Raw genomic sequence first — 17091 nt, forward strand, 5'->3', positions numbered from 1 at the left:
TCATTATGATAAACTCCCTCATTTTATTCAGTCAAGTCTGTAGTGAAGTTTTCTTAGGCTACCCTATCTTAAATTATAACTCTCTTTTCCTTAACACTTCTTGTGTCCTTATTCTCTGCTTATTTTTTCTTTAGTTTTTATACTATATAATATGCAACACATTTTTACTTGTTTAGTATGTTATTGTACATCTCTCCCACTAGAACATAACTACCACAAAGGGCAAACTTTTTGTCTTTTTTGTTCACTGTTATATCCCTTGGTGCCTGAAATACCTGTCTATATAATAGGTACTCATAAATACTCGGATGGGGCCATCAGTGATAAGAATAGACAGTGTTTATTTTGATTCCTCAGTGTCTCAATATGAAAAAAAAATAGATTAATAGAATCAGATTTCTATGACAAACATGCTTGAAGTTATGTTGAAAGCATAATTTGAAACAAATACCAGAATTTGTAGCTGTATGCTAGGGATTATTTTCTGGGAGCAAATAGGCAAGGAGTACAGCTGCAAAGAAGTTGATATAATGCTGTTAATTAACAGAATTTGAAAATATGTATGATCAAAGTGAACTTAATTGTTTATCCTAAATAGAAGACCAACTAAAAAACCTTTAGAAATGGTTTCTGTGGCCTTGTGAAATTAAATAGTCCCAGCTGTGCATATATGGTTAGAACTGTTGTTCTCCTTCAAGAAATTCATATTTAATAGTAAATCTAGGGAAATTAGTAATTATTCATACCAATACAAAAAGATATTTTTAGAGACTGTCTATGAAATACCTGTCAAGTCAGTTTCCTCCTTTCTGTTATATTAGTTATTTATTGGTATACAGCAAATTATCCAAAAATTGAGTGGCATAAAACAACAGTACTTGTTATTTTATAATTTCTGTGGGTCAGGAATCCAAGAGCAGTTTACTAGGTGTCTCTGACTCAAAAATCTCTCAAATGGTTGCAGTCAAGCCACTGGGGAGGCTGTGTGCTGCAGTCTCACCTGAAAGCTTGACCAGGTGGATGGAGGACAAGGAGGGCCAAGGCAGGAGATTTATTTACAAACTCAAGTAGTCAGTTGTTGACAGACATCATTCCTTCACCTCATGGGCCTACCTACAAGGCCGCCTCATGACTTTGCAGTTGGCTTTCCCCAAGGAGAGCGAGAGACTATAAATAAGATGGAGGTCATGGTCATTTTACTGTGTAATCTTGGAAGTAACATCCATTCACTTCTGCCATATTCTGTTCATTAGAAGTGTTTAAGTGAGTCCAAAATACTCTCTAAGAGAGGGGATTATACACAAAGACATGGGGATCACTGGAGCCTTTGTAGAGCTCTCCTGCCAAAAATACTTTAATCTTTTCCCACGTGTTTGCTAGTTGTGGCCATAAGTAACAGGGACTTGAGCACAATTAGTTCATTGTCATTATAGATGTATTTTTTAGTTTATCTGTGAAGTTGAAATCAGTTTATAGAAGAATGGGCAACTGCAGAAAAATGACTAGAGTAGATACCTTTAAAGGAGTTAAAACACAATTTTGAGCTTTAGGGAAGCAACAGGGCCAAGATTTTTCTGAAAGAGGCAAAGCAAACAACTACTACCTTTCTTTTTGGTCACAGATAATTGATTCCTTCATTCCCTTTAAATAAAAGCAAGCAATAATGTAATCAGTGGGAATTTTTTATTTTTGTTGTAACTTTAGTTTTGATGTTACTATACTTGGTATTTGAGATGAAGGAAAGCTAAGGACTGTTTCTACCAAAGGAGACCAAAACACTTGACCATAGGCAACATGTAACATAATCTCTGTAGGCAACATTTAGCATAATGTTCTATGTTAAAATAGTTACTAGACAAAAGGTCAGTAGTCTTTTACTGTTTCTTTTAGTTAATTGCAAGTTACTCATTTCAGAATTGGGTCTTCTTCCTAAAGATCAGTAGGTCCATGTGCTAATAGTTCCTATTTAGTGGCTCCTAAGAAAGTTTGTCTGACAATAAAAATTTATCAATTTATCATTCTAATCAATATTCCTCTGGTTTTTTGCCATTTGAGAGAAAATTTGTTCTACTTTATTGATGTCTTTGTAAAAGCTCTTTGCACAATGCTTGGCATATAATAAGCACTCGGTAAATGTTCCTTTCTTTTTATAGAAGAAACAGGCTGAATTTCTATGTAGAGTTAGTGCTTTCATGGCATGCAGAACTAATATTTAATAGTGCATGGGTGCTATAGATTTTAAAACCATTTAAATATGAAGAATGAGCAACTTTGGGCTTTTCCTTACATTTCTTAATAATTGTACCACTCCTAACCCATATTTTGAGTTAAAATTGAAAGTAATTTTTGATTTGAATAATTTTCAAAACAAAATACTTAGTTGATTTCATTTTTGTCTTTCCATCTTTGTTTTCCAAAATTTAAACAAATATTTGATAATGTTTAAGCCAACTTCTTTTTATGTGTGGCAAAGGAAATTCCTTGTGAATTATGATTATTAGGATTGATGTGCATGTGCTTTCTACTTATAAACTAATGCTTCTTTTCCTTGTCCTTTTGTTTCACTGCTGCTTCAATCCTGATGCATTTTGCTTCTTCCTGGTTTGGATTGTATTTGTTTGCTGCTCAATTACCCTGCATTTAAAGCTTCTTGGTGATAGCAAAGATGTCCTTGGGCCCTCAAGTAAGTAGCCAAAGTTTGAATCGCATATTTGGAGATATATTTTGCTGTGTACTTATAAAAGGCATACAGTATTTCTCTTTTGATTATTTAGTCATCTACTTTTCTTTCTAGGCACTGAAAAGCTGTCAGAGCCCATCTGAGATTGATAGTGTTTGTATATTTACTTCTTGATCATCTCAAGATGGATTATTTACTTAGCTAATTAGCTAATTCATAATTCAGGAACTCTTTCTCATAGTATTCCTTTGTACAATCATCATAAAGCATAGACTAGATTTCTTTGAGACTGGATATGGTACAAGAAATTCACTATCATTTGAAAATGAAAACTTTTGTTTTTTCATAATCTTTACATAATAGATAATTTGGTTATGAAACACGTTTATTTGTACTTTGGGGATTTCATAAGTGAAACATGTTTCATCTAAGGGATTTAGAAAATATACACATTAAATTTATGTCTGAATTAAAGGTTTATTAACCACTGTTCTATCTTTGTGGAGGGATATATGATGAGTAAAACATGTGCCCTGCCCTAAAGAATCATGATAGTCTAGCAGGGGAGTTATACCCCCATTAATAGATAATTCCAGAGCATTGTAACAGAGGCACCTTTTGTATTGGAAAATCACAGAATTACTGAGGTGAAAGGAACCTCAGATATCATCTAATAAAGCATTAACTTTGTAGATACAGAGCCTGAAGCTAAGAACTTAAAGGATCAAGGCATTAGAGTTGGGTACTAGCCCAGTGTGTTCTTTCCTGGTTTTAAAACATCATAATGAAACCATCAGTTTGCTGAATTCAGATATGACCAAATAATTAAAATATTACTGTGTCATAAATCAGATAAAGGTTTAAACTTTGGAGCATCTGGGTGGCTCAGTAGGTTAAGCCTCTACCTTCAGCTCAGGTTATGATCTCAGGATCCTGGGATTGAGCCTGCATCTGGCTCTCTGCTCAGCAGGGAGCCTGCTTCCCCTCTCTCTGCCTACTTTTGTGATCTGTCAAATAAATAAAATCTAAAAAAAAAAAAAGTAAGATTTAAACTTTATTGAATGGCAATGTAGAAATTATATTGATTTAGAAAGTTTTAGTGTTTATTCCTAAACAGTTACCTGACCATTGCAAGTCAGTTCACTGCTCTGGGGCTCATTTTTTCCCCCATTGGCTAAAGGAGACTGAGCAGGGTAACAGCAACCATTTTTCTAGTTGTAAAATTCTTTGGTATAGATTGGTTGCTGTTTGTCTCTAATACTGATTATAGTATGTATGTAATTTTTTTCTAAAAAGAGACTAAAGAATTATGTTAAAATTCCTTTTTAAAGCAGCACCTACCTGGCTCAGTCCATAGAGCATGCCAATCTTGATTTGGGGGTTGTAAGTTCAAGCCCCATGTTGGGTATAGAGATTACTTTAAAAAAATTTCTTCTTATTATTATTATTTAAGATTTTATTTATTTGAGAGAGAGAGAGAGTGCACCCAAGCAAGGGGAATGGCAGGCAGAAGGAGAAGCAGATTCCCTGCTGAGCAAGGAGCCCAATGTGGGACTGGATCCCAGCATCCCGAATGTTAGATATTACTTAAAAATAAAAATAAAATCTTTCTTAAAAATTCTTTTAAAAATTCATAATTGCAACAATTCATAGTATTTTAAATATATTGTTTATTTTATAACCAGCATTATTAGAATAGAAAAAAAGTTTTTTAAGATTTTATTTATTTGACAGACAGCAATCACAAGTAGGCAGAGACACAGACAGCAGGGAGGGGAAAGCAGGGTTCCTTCTAGCAGAGAGCCCAACGTAGGGCTCGATCCCAGCACCCCAGGATCACGACCTGAGCTAAAGGCAGAGGCTTAACCCACTGAGCCACCCAGGTGCCCCTAGAATAGTAGAAATTTTAAAAGTTGAAAAAAGTATATAGATATCAAAATATTTTTATGTTTTCTTGGCAGCCTAACTTGTGATACCCGAGTGGATTTTCCAATTACTTTAGTTACCTCATATATTTAAATGATTGGCAGTACTGAACTGAAAAATAGAATTGAATTTTTAATACAAGTTAAAATGGTTCTGTTTTAGGAATTGGATTTTATAAATGGGGGTCTTTACTTACCACTTGGAATAGAAGAGATTTATTGTGATTATGTATTTTCTGCATACACAAATAAGACTATATAATATATATTAGAGATGAGTTTATATTATGCTCTGTTAACTATTAGAAGGTTGAAACTGTATATTTACTGGAGATATCTTTTATCTTTTAGAGTGAAAAGTAATTTCATTAATATTAGGATCCATATTGAATGAAAAGACTACAATATATGCAAACATACTTAGATTCTTTAAGTGTTTGAGAAAAGGTACACCATGTGTAAGGGGAGTCTTATAGTTTACATAGAGATTACTTATGACTTTAATTACTTAACTTTATCTCAGCTTCCTTAAATTAAGTGCAAATACCAAACTATGAAGCTTAAAAAAATTCTTCAGGGGCGCCTGGGTGGCTCAGTGGTTAAGCCGCTGCCTTCGGCTCAGGTCATGATCTCAGGGTCCTGGGATCGAGTCCCGCATCGGGCTCTCTGCTCAGCAGGGAGCCTGCTTCCTCCTCTCTCTCTCTGCCTGCCTCTCTGCCTACTTGTGTTCTCTCTGTGTCAAATAAATAAATAAAATCTTAAAAAAAAAAAAAATTCTTCAGATTTTTGTATTGATGAGTTGACTTAATAAAGTAAAGATGGTAATTATAGAATCATATTCTCCTTAGAAGTTACAGCTGGTATGTTACTTATGTTACTATTAATTATTCCAGCATGGTTGGTTTCTACTATACTTAAGATAATAATGCAACATGAATAGCAAAGTAGGTTACTTTATTTCCACTATAAAGTAGAACCAGAAGAGGGCACTATTATGCTATCTTGAGTAAGTAAGAGAATTGTGTCAGAAAGTATTCTGGAATCATGCAGTGATTTGAAAACAAAGTGAATGCCCTTCTTGAGCTTACATTCAAATAGTCTAAGATTGTACAAATGATATAGGACATCAAAGTGATTTTTTATATTTTGCAAATCCTATCATCTGCATAGTTGTTAATGTTCACAAATGGGGTAAGAGAATAGGAAAAAAATCATAAATTTTTTCTGAATATACAGTATACGTTCTATATTGCTATTTCTTTATACTCTCACTTCAACATTCTCAAAATCATAAATAGTAATACCTCAACTAGTAAGAAATTAGAGATAGATGTAACTAAATTTGCACTTCTCAAACTATTTTCTTTAGATACCTGTTGCTGAATGAATACTGAAACATACTTTAATTCTATTAGTTGTTCTTCTCATAATGTATTTTAAATTAGCCTAAAATGTACTGATGAATCATCCAGTGAGTATGTGTTGACCTACCACTCAAGAACATGAATCTTTAAAATCCCTCATATTCAACCATGTGCTCCCTCTGTCCCTGTTGCCTGCCCCCAAGAAGTGATGACTAGATTTTATGTTTTATCATTTGCTTTTTTAAAAAATGTATTATTTGAGATTTTTGAATTCCATATGTGTCACTAAGTTTTGCTTGGTTAATTTTTTTTTAAGATTTTATTTATTATTTATTTGACAGACAGAGATCGTAAGTAGGCAGAGAGGAAGGCAGAAAGAGAGGAAGGGAGGCAGGCTCCCTGCTGAGCAGAGAGCCAGATGTGGGGCTTGATCCCAGGACCCTGGTATCATGATCTGAGCCAAAGGCAGAGGCTTTAACCCACTGAGCCACCCAGGCGCCCCTTGCTTGGTTAATTTTATGAGTGATATCATGCTGTATGTCATATTCTAGAACTTGTTTTTTTGTGTTAATATTGTTTTGGGGTATACCTACAGATCATTACTTTTCGGTGCTGTAAGCTATTCCATTATATGCATATCTATAAATCCATTTTATTTTCAGTTTATGAATATTTAAGTTGTTTTGATTTTTGCTCTTATGAACATTCTTGTTGTCTCTTGATAAATGCATGTAAGAGTACTATTTCTAGGTATAAACCTAAAAGTGGAATTGTTGGACACATAGGGTATGCTGAAATTCAATTTTATAAGGTAGTTCCATATTGTTCTCCAATATGCTTGTATCAGTTTATTCTCCAGCAGCAGTGCTTAAAATGTCTCATTGATTCCCATCCCTATCAGCATTTGGTATTATCAGACTTACTAATTTTTGTCAGTTTTACTGAGTTTAAAATATTTACCTCATTGTGATCTTAGTTTGTCTTTTTCTGGTTACCAAAGAGGATGAACATCTTTGTGTATATTTATTGGCCATTTGCATTTCTTCTTTCATGAACTCACTGTTCATGTCCACCCTGCCCCCATTTTCCTTTTTCTTTAATTAAAAATCGTTTTTGTGTTGAGATACAGTTGACATATTTATATTAGTTTCAGGTATACAGTGATTATTCAGTATTTGTATATTTTGCAAAATGGTCACCACAGTAAGTCTAGTTATCGTCCATCACCATACATAGTTACAGATCTTATTTTCTTATGATGAGAACTTTTAAGATTTATTCTCTAAGCAACTTTCAAATATGTAGTATAGTATTAACTAGCTATAGTCATCATGCGGTACATTTCATTCACATGACTTACTTATTCTGTAACTGAAAGTCTGAAACCCTTTGATTCCCTTCACCCATTTTGCTCGCTCACTACCCTCCTGTTTGTGTCTGATCTAGGAACTCGGTTTTGTTTTGTTTTTTAAGATTTTTTTTATTTATTTGACAGAGATCACAAGCAGGCAGAGAAGCAGGCAGAGAGAAAGGGGGAAGCAGGCTCCCTGCTGAGCTGAGTGCCCGATGTGGGGCTCGATTCCAGGACCCTGAGATCATGACCTGAGACAAAGGCAGAGGCTTTAACCCACTGAGCCACCCAGGCGCTCTGGAACTTGGTTTTTGAACTTGGATCATACCATATTTGTCTTTCTCTGTCAGACTTACTTAATTTAACATAGTTCCCTCAAGGTTCATCCACATTATGAATGGCAAAATTTCATTCTTTAAGGCTGAGTAGTAGTCCGTTCATTTGTCATTGGCACGTAGGTTGTTTCCATGTCTTGGTTATGGTAAATAATACCTTGCTATGGTGAACATAAGGGTACATTTATCTTTTCAAATTTCTGTCTTCATTTTCTTTTTTTCTTTTTTAAAGGTTTTTTTTTTTTTTTTTTTTTTTTTTTTTATTTGACAGACAGAGATCACAAGTAGGCAGAGAGGCAGGCAGAGAGAGAGGAGGAAGCAGGCTCCCTGCTGAGCAGAGAGCCCGATGTGGGGCTCGATCCCAGGACCCTGAGATCATGACCCGAGCCGAAGGCAGCGGCTTAACCACTGAGCCACCCAGGCGCCCCCCTTTTTTTCTTTTTTAAAGATTTTATTTATTTATTTGACAGACAGAGATCACAAGTAGGCAGAGAGGCAGGCAGGAGAGGGGGGAAGCAGGCTCCCCGCTGAGTAGAGAGCCTGACGTGGGGCTCGATCCCAGGACCCTGGGATCATGACCCGAGCCGAAGGCAGAGGCCTTAACCCACTGAGCCACCCAGGCGCCCCTGTGAATATATTTCTTGCCAGACTGTGGATTTGAGGGCAAGAATGATTTTTATCCATGTTTATAACCTAGGCACTCAGGTCTCTCTGTCTTCATTTTCTTCAGAAAATTATATGGAAGCTGAATTGCTAGATTGTATGATAGTTTCTATTATTAACTTCTTGAGGACCTTCCATGCTGTTTTCCATAGTGACTACAACAATTTACATACCCAGCAACTGTGCACAGGCAGTCAGGTTTCTCCATATCCTTGCCAACACTTGATATTTCCTTTCTTTTGGATAATAGCCGTTCTGATAGGTGTGAGAATATAGCTCATTATGGTTTTGATTTGCATTTCTCTGATGATTAGTGATGTTTAGCATCTTTTCATGTACCTGTTGGCCATTATTTCTCTGGAAAAGTGTTTATTCAGACCTTCCACCCACTTTTAAGTCAAATTGTTTTTTGCTGATGAGTTGTGTAAGTTGATGTATTTTGGACATTAACCCCTTATGAGATACATGACTTCCAAGTATTTTCTCCCATTCAGTAGGATTCCTTTTCGTTTTGTTGGTGGCTACTTTTGTGGTGCAGAAGCTTTTTAGTTTGATGGGGTCCTGTTGTTTATTTTTGCTTTTGTTGCCTCTGCTTTTGGTGTCAGATCCAAAAAACCATCACTAAATCTAATGTCAAGGAGCTTATTGCCTGTGTTTTCTTTTTTTTTTTTTCCTTAAAGATTTTATTTATTTATTTGACACAGAGAGATCACAAGTAGGCAGAGAGAGGGGGGAAAGCAGGCACCCCACTGAGCAGAGAGATCGATGCAGGACTCGATCCTAGGACTTTAAGATTATGACCTGAGCCGAAGGCAGAGCTCAACCCACTGAGCCACCGAGGTGCCCCACCTGTGTTTTCTTTTAGGTGTTTTAGGGCTTCAGGTCTTACATTGAAGTCTTTGCTCCATTTTGAGTTAATTTTTGAATATGAGGTTGGGTAGTGGTCCAGTTTCACTCTTTTGTATGTGGCTGTCCATTTTCCCTAGTACTACTTATTGAAGAGACTGCCCTTTTCCCCATTATATATTCTTGGCTCCTTTGTCATAAGTTAATTTGACCATACATGCATAAGTGTATTTTGGGGCCCTCTGATCTATTCTATTGTGTCTTGTTTTTATGCTAGTACCATACCGTTTTGATTACTTTGATTACTGTTTTGCTTAGCTCTCTTTTATAGTTTGAAACCAGGGAGCATGATGCCTTTAGCTTTGTTCTTCTGTTTCAAGATTATTTTGATTATTCAGGGTCTTTTGAGTCTCCATACAAATTTTAGAATTTTTTGTTTTATTTCTATGAAAAATGCCACTGGAATTTAAAAAAAATTTTTTTTAAGATTTCATTTATTCACTTTAGAGAGAGAGCGCATGCATAAGCTACAGGAGGAGTAGAGGAGGAGGGAAAAATTCCCAAGCTCAGCATGGAGCGTGATGTGGGGCTCGATCTCATGACCTGAGCTGAAATCAAGAGTTGAACATTTAACGGACTGAGCCATGTAGGCACCCTGCCATTGATATTTTAGTAGGAGTGGCATTCAATCTGTGGGTTGCTTTAGGTAGTATGGATATTTTAAGAGTCTCATGCTCTACCGACTGAGCTAGCCTGGCACCTAGTATGGGCATTTTAACTATTAATTATTCCAGTCCATAAGCATAGACTGTCTTTCCATTTATTTGTGTCTTCAATTTTTTTTTTTTTAAGATTTTATTTATTTATTTGACAGAGAGAAATCACAAGTAGATGGAGAGGCAGGCAGAGAGGGAGGAGGAAGCAGACTCCCTGCTGAGCAGAGAGCCCGATATGGGACTCGATCCCAGGACCCTGAGATCATGACCTGAGCCGAAGGCAGCGGCTTAACCCACTGAGCCACCCAGGCGCCCCAGTGTCTTCAATTTTTTTTATCACTGTCTTATAGTTTCCATTGTTTAGGTCTTTAATTTCCTTAGTCAAATGTATTCCTAGGTATTTTATGCTTTTTCATATATCCCTAAATTTTCCTATTGAATTGTTGGTTTTTTCCCAATTGATTTATAAGATTATTATTATTATTATTTTAACATTCTGGATACCAACGCTTTGTTAATTGTATATGTTGCAAATATCCTGTTTTTCTTCTTAACTTTTTATGGTACCTTTTGATTAAAATCTTAATTTTAATATAGTAGAATTTATCAGTTCTTTGTTTTTTGGATAATGCTTTGTTGTGTCTTTTTCAGGGAGTCATTCCCTACCAAGTTTATGAAGATACTCTTTATATATTTTCTTCTAAAAGGTCTTAGGTTTTGCTTTTTATATTTATGTCTGTAATTTTCGTAAAACTATTCTTTGTGCATGGTATGAGGGTAGGACCTAATTTTCCAATAATCAGTTTTCCTAGTATCATTAATGGAGTAGTCTTTTTTGTTCCCTACCTCTTTTGTATGTCTAGGCTCAACATATGCATGGGTTTGATTATGAGAGCTCTCTGTTATGTTCTTTAGGTCAGATTGTCTCTTCCTACATCAGTACAATACTTCTTTTTTTTTTTTCCTGACAGATTACCAGTAGGCAGAGAGGTAGGCCCGGGGGAGGGGGAGGTGGAAGCAGGCACCCCTCTGAGCAGAAAGCCCAATGCAGGACTCGATCCTAGGACTTTAAGATTATGACCTCGATCCCAGGACCCTGGGATCATGACCTGAGCTGAAGGCAGAGGCTTTAACCCACTGAGCCACCTGGGCGCCCTAATACCATACATTTTTAATTTCACTAAGGATTTTTAGGAATTAAATGGATCTTGGGTTTAGTAACCAAAGGAGCTGCTATTTACTTTATGATAATGAAGTTTTATAAAATATAAAGTTTGTTGATGGGTTCCTTTGGCAAGATTCTATTGAGCACCTTCACTATGCCAGAACCTTACTGGGATTGAGGATTTATGCAAGTATAAAGCAAACAAAACTCCCTTCTTATGGCACTTATGGAGCTTATGGTCAAACGGGGAAGGCAGACAATAAACAAACAAATGGTATAATTTCAGACAGTGATAAGAGCTACAATGCAGATCATGTTCAATGAAGTGGTAGTTACAATTGCGGCAGAGCGCACAATAACCAAAAAAAATTTACAAGTTGTATTGGGAACTTATTTATCACAAGTACCATGAAGAGCTTTTCTGAAGAGATTACATTTGAACACAGATAACAAATGATGAGAGGGGTCAATAGTGTGAAAGTCTAGGGTAGGAGTTTTCCAGGTAGAAGGAACCAGAGAGTTAAAGGCCCAGAGACTGGGGCAAAATGTCATGTTTTGAAGAATACCAAGGCCATTGTAGCTAGAGCCAAGTAACTAAAGAGGAGTGTAGTAAAGAATGAGATTGAAAAGGTAACGGGGGGAGGGAGGACAGCCACTTCAGAGTTCTTAAGCCATGGAATTTATTGCAAGTATAGTGGAAAGCCATTGAGGATATTTCTGCATGGTGCAGATCTCATTGATGATTTACAAAGATTGTTCAGGCTTCTACGTAGAGAATGAATTCTGCACAAGCAAGGAGCAAGACAGTAAGTTTAGAGACTAAGTAAAAATCTGTTGCTGTTATCCAGTGGGAAAGCAACGGAGGTTCAGAACAGGGTGGTAGTTGTGGAAGAGGGGAGAAATAAAAGGATTTTGGATAAATTTTGAAGGTAGACTGCAAAGATTGCACAGATGAATTGGATGTGAAACATGAAAGAAAGAGGGAAAATAGAAGACTATATCTAAGGTTTTTGGCTTAAGAATGGGGAGGGGAGGAAAATAATAATTCTACTAACTGTGGTGCAGGAGAGGCAGGTTTGGAGAATTAGCAGAATCAAGAATTATGCTCTGGGTAAATTTGAGATGCCTATTAAATCAGAGAGGTTATTTTAAGGCAGGTGATTGGACAAGAGATATAAATTCAGGAGTGTACAGATTCTTTTCTTATGGACTTGATGGGAACGTAAGTTTTTTATATCTTGGGTGTTAAGGGGAGGTTTTTTTTTATTTTTCACTGAAATTTATAGGGCTAAAATATAATTTTTAAATGATTTGAATTTAAAGCAGTTGATTTAGAAGATATGGTGAGAAAAATGTGAACATGAAATTCTGGTTAAGTTAAAAATTAAATCTATAGTGAAGACAGAATCATTCTCCAGATAAACCTAAAGTTTTTGTAGGCAGAAAGCACAGAAATGTAAAATGAAAGGACATGGAGACCTTAGGGTACTGTGGATTTGGTCACAATTTACCCTATTCATTCATTGAGTATGTTTCTCTTTTCTGTCCTCTCTGCATCTGGGCATTGTTTATCTTTATTAGTAGCTTGGCTGGATAGGTGAATAACAGCCTTAAACACTATTTAAATTGATTATTGGAGCAGCGTACTTTTAAGAGATTAGACTTTGGAAGCAAATGCTGAGTTGGACATCCTATCTCTATTACTTAGTCTTAAGCAAGACAGTCTCTCAATGAACCTCAAGTTTTTCTATCTCTAAAACAGAAATCATACCTACTTTTCAGGAAAATTAGAAATTCTAGTGAATGTAAATATTTTATTTTGCTGTTAATTTGTATTTTTTTCTGATTACTAATGAAGTTTGACTCTCTTCATGTATTTCTTGACCATTTGTATTTATTTTATGAAACGTGTCTCTTGTTTATTGCTGTATTGGCAAACATAAAGAGTTAATAGAACAATGAAAGGTCCATAGTAATCTGGGAGTACCTTTCATTATCAGTTGACTATGTATTTTCATTTTTATAATGTCTATATTTTGTGTAATTTGACTCTCGCATACCTATCAATTTCTCTTGGATTGATGGCAAACTACAATTAAAAGAACAAAGCAATTAAGCAAATTAAAGTATGGAATTGGTAAAATGAATATAACCATTGAGGCTGTTTCAGTCTTAGTTCTAGTCCCTGTTATTAAGTATGCCATTTTGTAAATTATAACAGAAGTACTAATTCTTTTTTCTTCTTTCCTTGAGCTGTGGTAGCAAATAGTGACGAATCTCAACTTCTGACACCAGGAAAGATGAATCAGCGCCAAGGGAAAGAAGCTTATCCAACGCCAACCAAAGATTTGTATCAGCCATTTTTCAGTCCAGCAAGTCCTCATAGTCAGGGTAAGAAATTGTGCTTTTAATTTTATTGTTGTTTTAAGGGGAGAATGACATTTTAGGTCTACCATAACTTTTTTCTTGTTTTGGTTTTATGGTGTTCTTTTTGTTTTGGTCATCCATTATACTCTTGAAATGAGTTTATTTCCCTTTAAAGTCCTTTTAATTCCTCTTATATTATCCGGTGTACTTGGTTAAGTTATACTTTTTGTCTAATTGAGTGACTCTCAAACTTTGTTTTCTCAAGACTGCTTTACAACGTTAAAAGCTATTGGAGATCTCAGAGAACTTTTATATGGGTTAACCTATTGATATTTATTGTAAATTAGAATGAAGAAATTTTAAATATGTTTTAATTCATTTATAATTATAATAAACCTATTGCAGGTTAATATGAATAACATTTTTATTAAAAAACAGCTATGTTCCTCCTTCCCTTTTCCTAAAAAAAAAAATTGCTCAAATTTGGCACTTTTGACATTTTGGGCTGGATAATTCTTTGTTGTGGGGGGCTGTCATGTGTCTTGTGGGATATTTAGCAGCATCTTTGGCCTCTACCCACTAGATGATAATAGCATTTTCCCCAGTTGTATACAACCAGAAATAGCTATAGACTTTGCCACATGTCCCAAATTATCTTTGGTTGAGAATTACTGTCATATAATTTTTGCAAATCTCTTTAATATATAGCTAAAGAAAAGACACCTGCATTTTCATATCTGCTTGTGTAGTTCATCTGTTAGGATATGATGATTTGATTGAAGTATATGAATGAAATCCAGCCTCAGACATACATTTAGTCAGAAAAGGGAGGATTACATTAAGAGCTTGATACATAATTGCAGATAGTCTTTTTTGATACTACACCAAAATTTGACAAGTGGTAGTTTTTTAAATACTGGTTGCAAGATGGAATCTGAAACATATCAATAATTTTTCATACTTTCATAAAGTCCATTGATCTATCTTGAACTTTGAATGGCTTTTTACTCATGCATGATTTTTTAACATCATGCATTAATCATTTGGGAAGTAGTTGCTTACTGAATTATGCATATCTATTAAGTGGTGACACATTTTAAAATACTATATGAAGATGTGCTTTAAGCATATTTCCCTTGTCATACAGAGTATTAAAACCACATGTACTCAAGGTTTAAGATTAATAATATTTAGTGTTTCATCAAGAACATCTATAAGTGAAATGGGCCTTTTACTTTAAGTGAATGGCAGTGAAGAAGTCAGTGACTACTACAGTTGGGTACTTCTGCCTTGATATGTGTTAAGGTGCCAGCAGTTTTACCCAACATTGCTTTTGTACCATCAGTACAAATGTCAACACAATGAATATGTATTATGGAACAGTTTTGATCTTGCAGACTCTCTAAAAGAGTCTTGGGGACTCCCAGGGATTATGGATCTCACTTCCTAATTCATAATTGATGAATTTTGTATATTGAATTCTGCTTCTTAGTAAAGTTTATTTAATCAGATGCTTTGAACTCTTGTACTACAATAGCCATGGTGGAAAGACTTCTGCTTTTAAAACTGAGCACTTAAATTTGGTGTTTGAAAGCTAATAAACACTGATGTGTCTGTTTTTATGCCAATATCATGCCATTTTGATTACCATAGCTGCTTTATAGTTTGAAACCAGGGAGCAAGATATCTTCAGCTTTGTTCTTCTTTTTCCAGATATTTTGATTATTCAGGGTCTTTTATGGTTCTATACAAATTTTAGAATGTTTTGTTCTCTTTCTGTGGAAAAGTGCCATTGGAATTTTTTTCTTAAAGATTTTATTTAAAAGAGAGAGCATTGCAAGGGGTGGGGAGGAGCAGAGGGTGAGGGAGAGAGAGGGCAAAAAGAGTCCCAAGCAGGCTCCACTTTAAAATACTTTATAAAATATAAATATAAATATAAAATATTATAAAAATAAAATACACCCAGTACTTTAAAAAATTTAATTTGGAGTCTTAACTATCACAATATCTCTGTATAATTAGTCAGCTTTTGGTGTCATGACTTTATATTATTTTTTGAAGATTTTATTTATTTGAGAGAGAGCATGCATGCACGCAAGCTGTGGGGAGAGGCAGAGGAAGAGGGAGAAGCAGACTTTCCTAGAGCAGGGAGCGTGACGTGGGCCTCGATCCCAGGACCCTAGGATCATGACATGAGCCAAAGGCAGACAGCCTTTTTTTTTTTTTAAGATTTTATTTATTTATCACAGAGAGAGAGGGGGAGAGAGCGAGCACAGGCAGACAGAATGGCAGGCAGAGGCAGAGGGAGAAGCAGGCTCCCTGCTGAGCAAGGAACCCGATGTGGGACTCGATCCCAGGACGCTGGGATCATGACCCTAGCTGAAGGCAGCTGCTTAACCGTTAAAACTGAGCCACCCAGGCGTCCCGGCAGACAGCCTTTTAACTGACTGAGCCACCCGGGTGTCCCAGTGGTGTTGTGACTTTTTGAATTATTCTTTGAAAGTAGGATTTAGTTACTTCTTTTTAGATGAATATTAGTTGGTAAATAGTAAGTTACATGATCATTTTCTACTTTATTTCAGTGGAAAATGTTTTCCTAGTCAAGTGGTTGTTGGAAAATTTTTATTTACCATTGTTGGAACTGGAAAAAACTTTATATAAAAACAAAAATAATGACTATGTTAATGTTTATTAAGTAGTTGTTGAATATATTTTGGAAAGTTAGCATCTTTGTTGCCAAAGTGCTTTTTGAAGCTTGAAAGTGGATATATGGTACACACTGGTATAAATAACCTTCATTAAAGGATGTAGCTTATGTGGTTTTTCCATTCTGTGCACCACAGTTTTGACTGTAATAGTTTCATCTAATTCATTTATCTGTGTACTAGAATATTTAGAAGAATTCTTTAATTTCAGACTTAATGAAGCAAGAAAAAGGTTAGTTACTAATAATTAAAACTACCCTCATTTATACTTATTATGAACATTTTCAGGCAAATGGAATTTGAGAGAATAGTACAGTGAACACTAATATACCATTAGGTAGATTTAAGAAATTATTAACTTTTTTTCATATTTGTTTCATTTATTTGAGGGTAAGGCTGGAATATTTAGAATAAGTTACATATCTCATGATGTTGCACCCCAAAATACGTAATGCAGTTAAGAACCTTTTTCTTACATAACCACTAAAGCCTCTATTTAACAGAATTAGTGATAATTACTTAATATAGGCTGATACCTAGTCTATACTCCGATTTCCTCAGTTCTCACATCTTTTAACAGTGGGCTTATTACACAGTAGGCTGATCCAAAAAAGGTTCCTAGATTGTGTGTTTGATTGTTATATCATTGTATTTCCTTTAATCCCAAAGAGTCTCCTTGTTTACTTTTATTTTTTCTTGTTGTTACTTTTTTTTTTAATAAAACTGGATCAATGTTCCTATGGGATGTTTGATTTTTTACATTGGGTCACCTTATTGCAGGATTATTTAATTTGTTTTCCTATCTTCTATATATTCTGTAAACTGAAAGTTAAATGCAACATTGATTACATTCAGATTGAATATATTTGGGGAGATTATTTTGTAGGAGATGTGTATTGTGGGGGAATGTATGCTGTATTACATGAGAATTCGCCTCATGTTTGATTGTCTCACTGTTAGTGACTTAAGATTAA

At 35.3% G+C, this 17091-nt stretch overlaps 1 protein-coding gene across 10 annotated transcripts in view; it reads left to right on the top strand.

Annotated features, from left to right (window-relative positions):
* OSBPL8 (oxysterol binding protein like 8) overlaps positions 1–17091 on the top strand; it is a 160047-nt gene that overhangs the window by 67244 nt on the left and 75712 nt on the right. For 4 of the 10 annotated variants that reach the window (XM_045069086.1, XM_045069085.1, XM_004752367.3 and 1 more), the window contains 2 exons: positions 2647–2683; positions 13299–13436. In XM_045069086.1, coding sequence (XP_044925021.1) covers positions 2647–2683; positions 13299–13436 — 175 coding nt within the window. The remainder of the gene's footprint in view (positions 1–2646; positions 2684–13298; positions 13437–17091) is intronic. The other 6 variants (XM_004752371.3, XM_004752373.3, XM_045069089.1 and 3 more) reach the window with 3 other exon arrangements.

This window comes from Mustela putorius, unplaced genomic scaffold (genome assembly GCF_011764305.1).
Source record: "Mustela putorius furo isolate JIRA1106 unplaced genomic scaffold, ASM1176430v1.1 tig00003911_pilon_pilon_pilon, whole genome shotgun sequence".
Taxonomy (NCBI): Eukaryota; Metazoa; Chordata; class Mammalia; order Carnivora; family Mustelidae; genus Mustela; species Mustela putorius.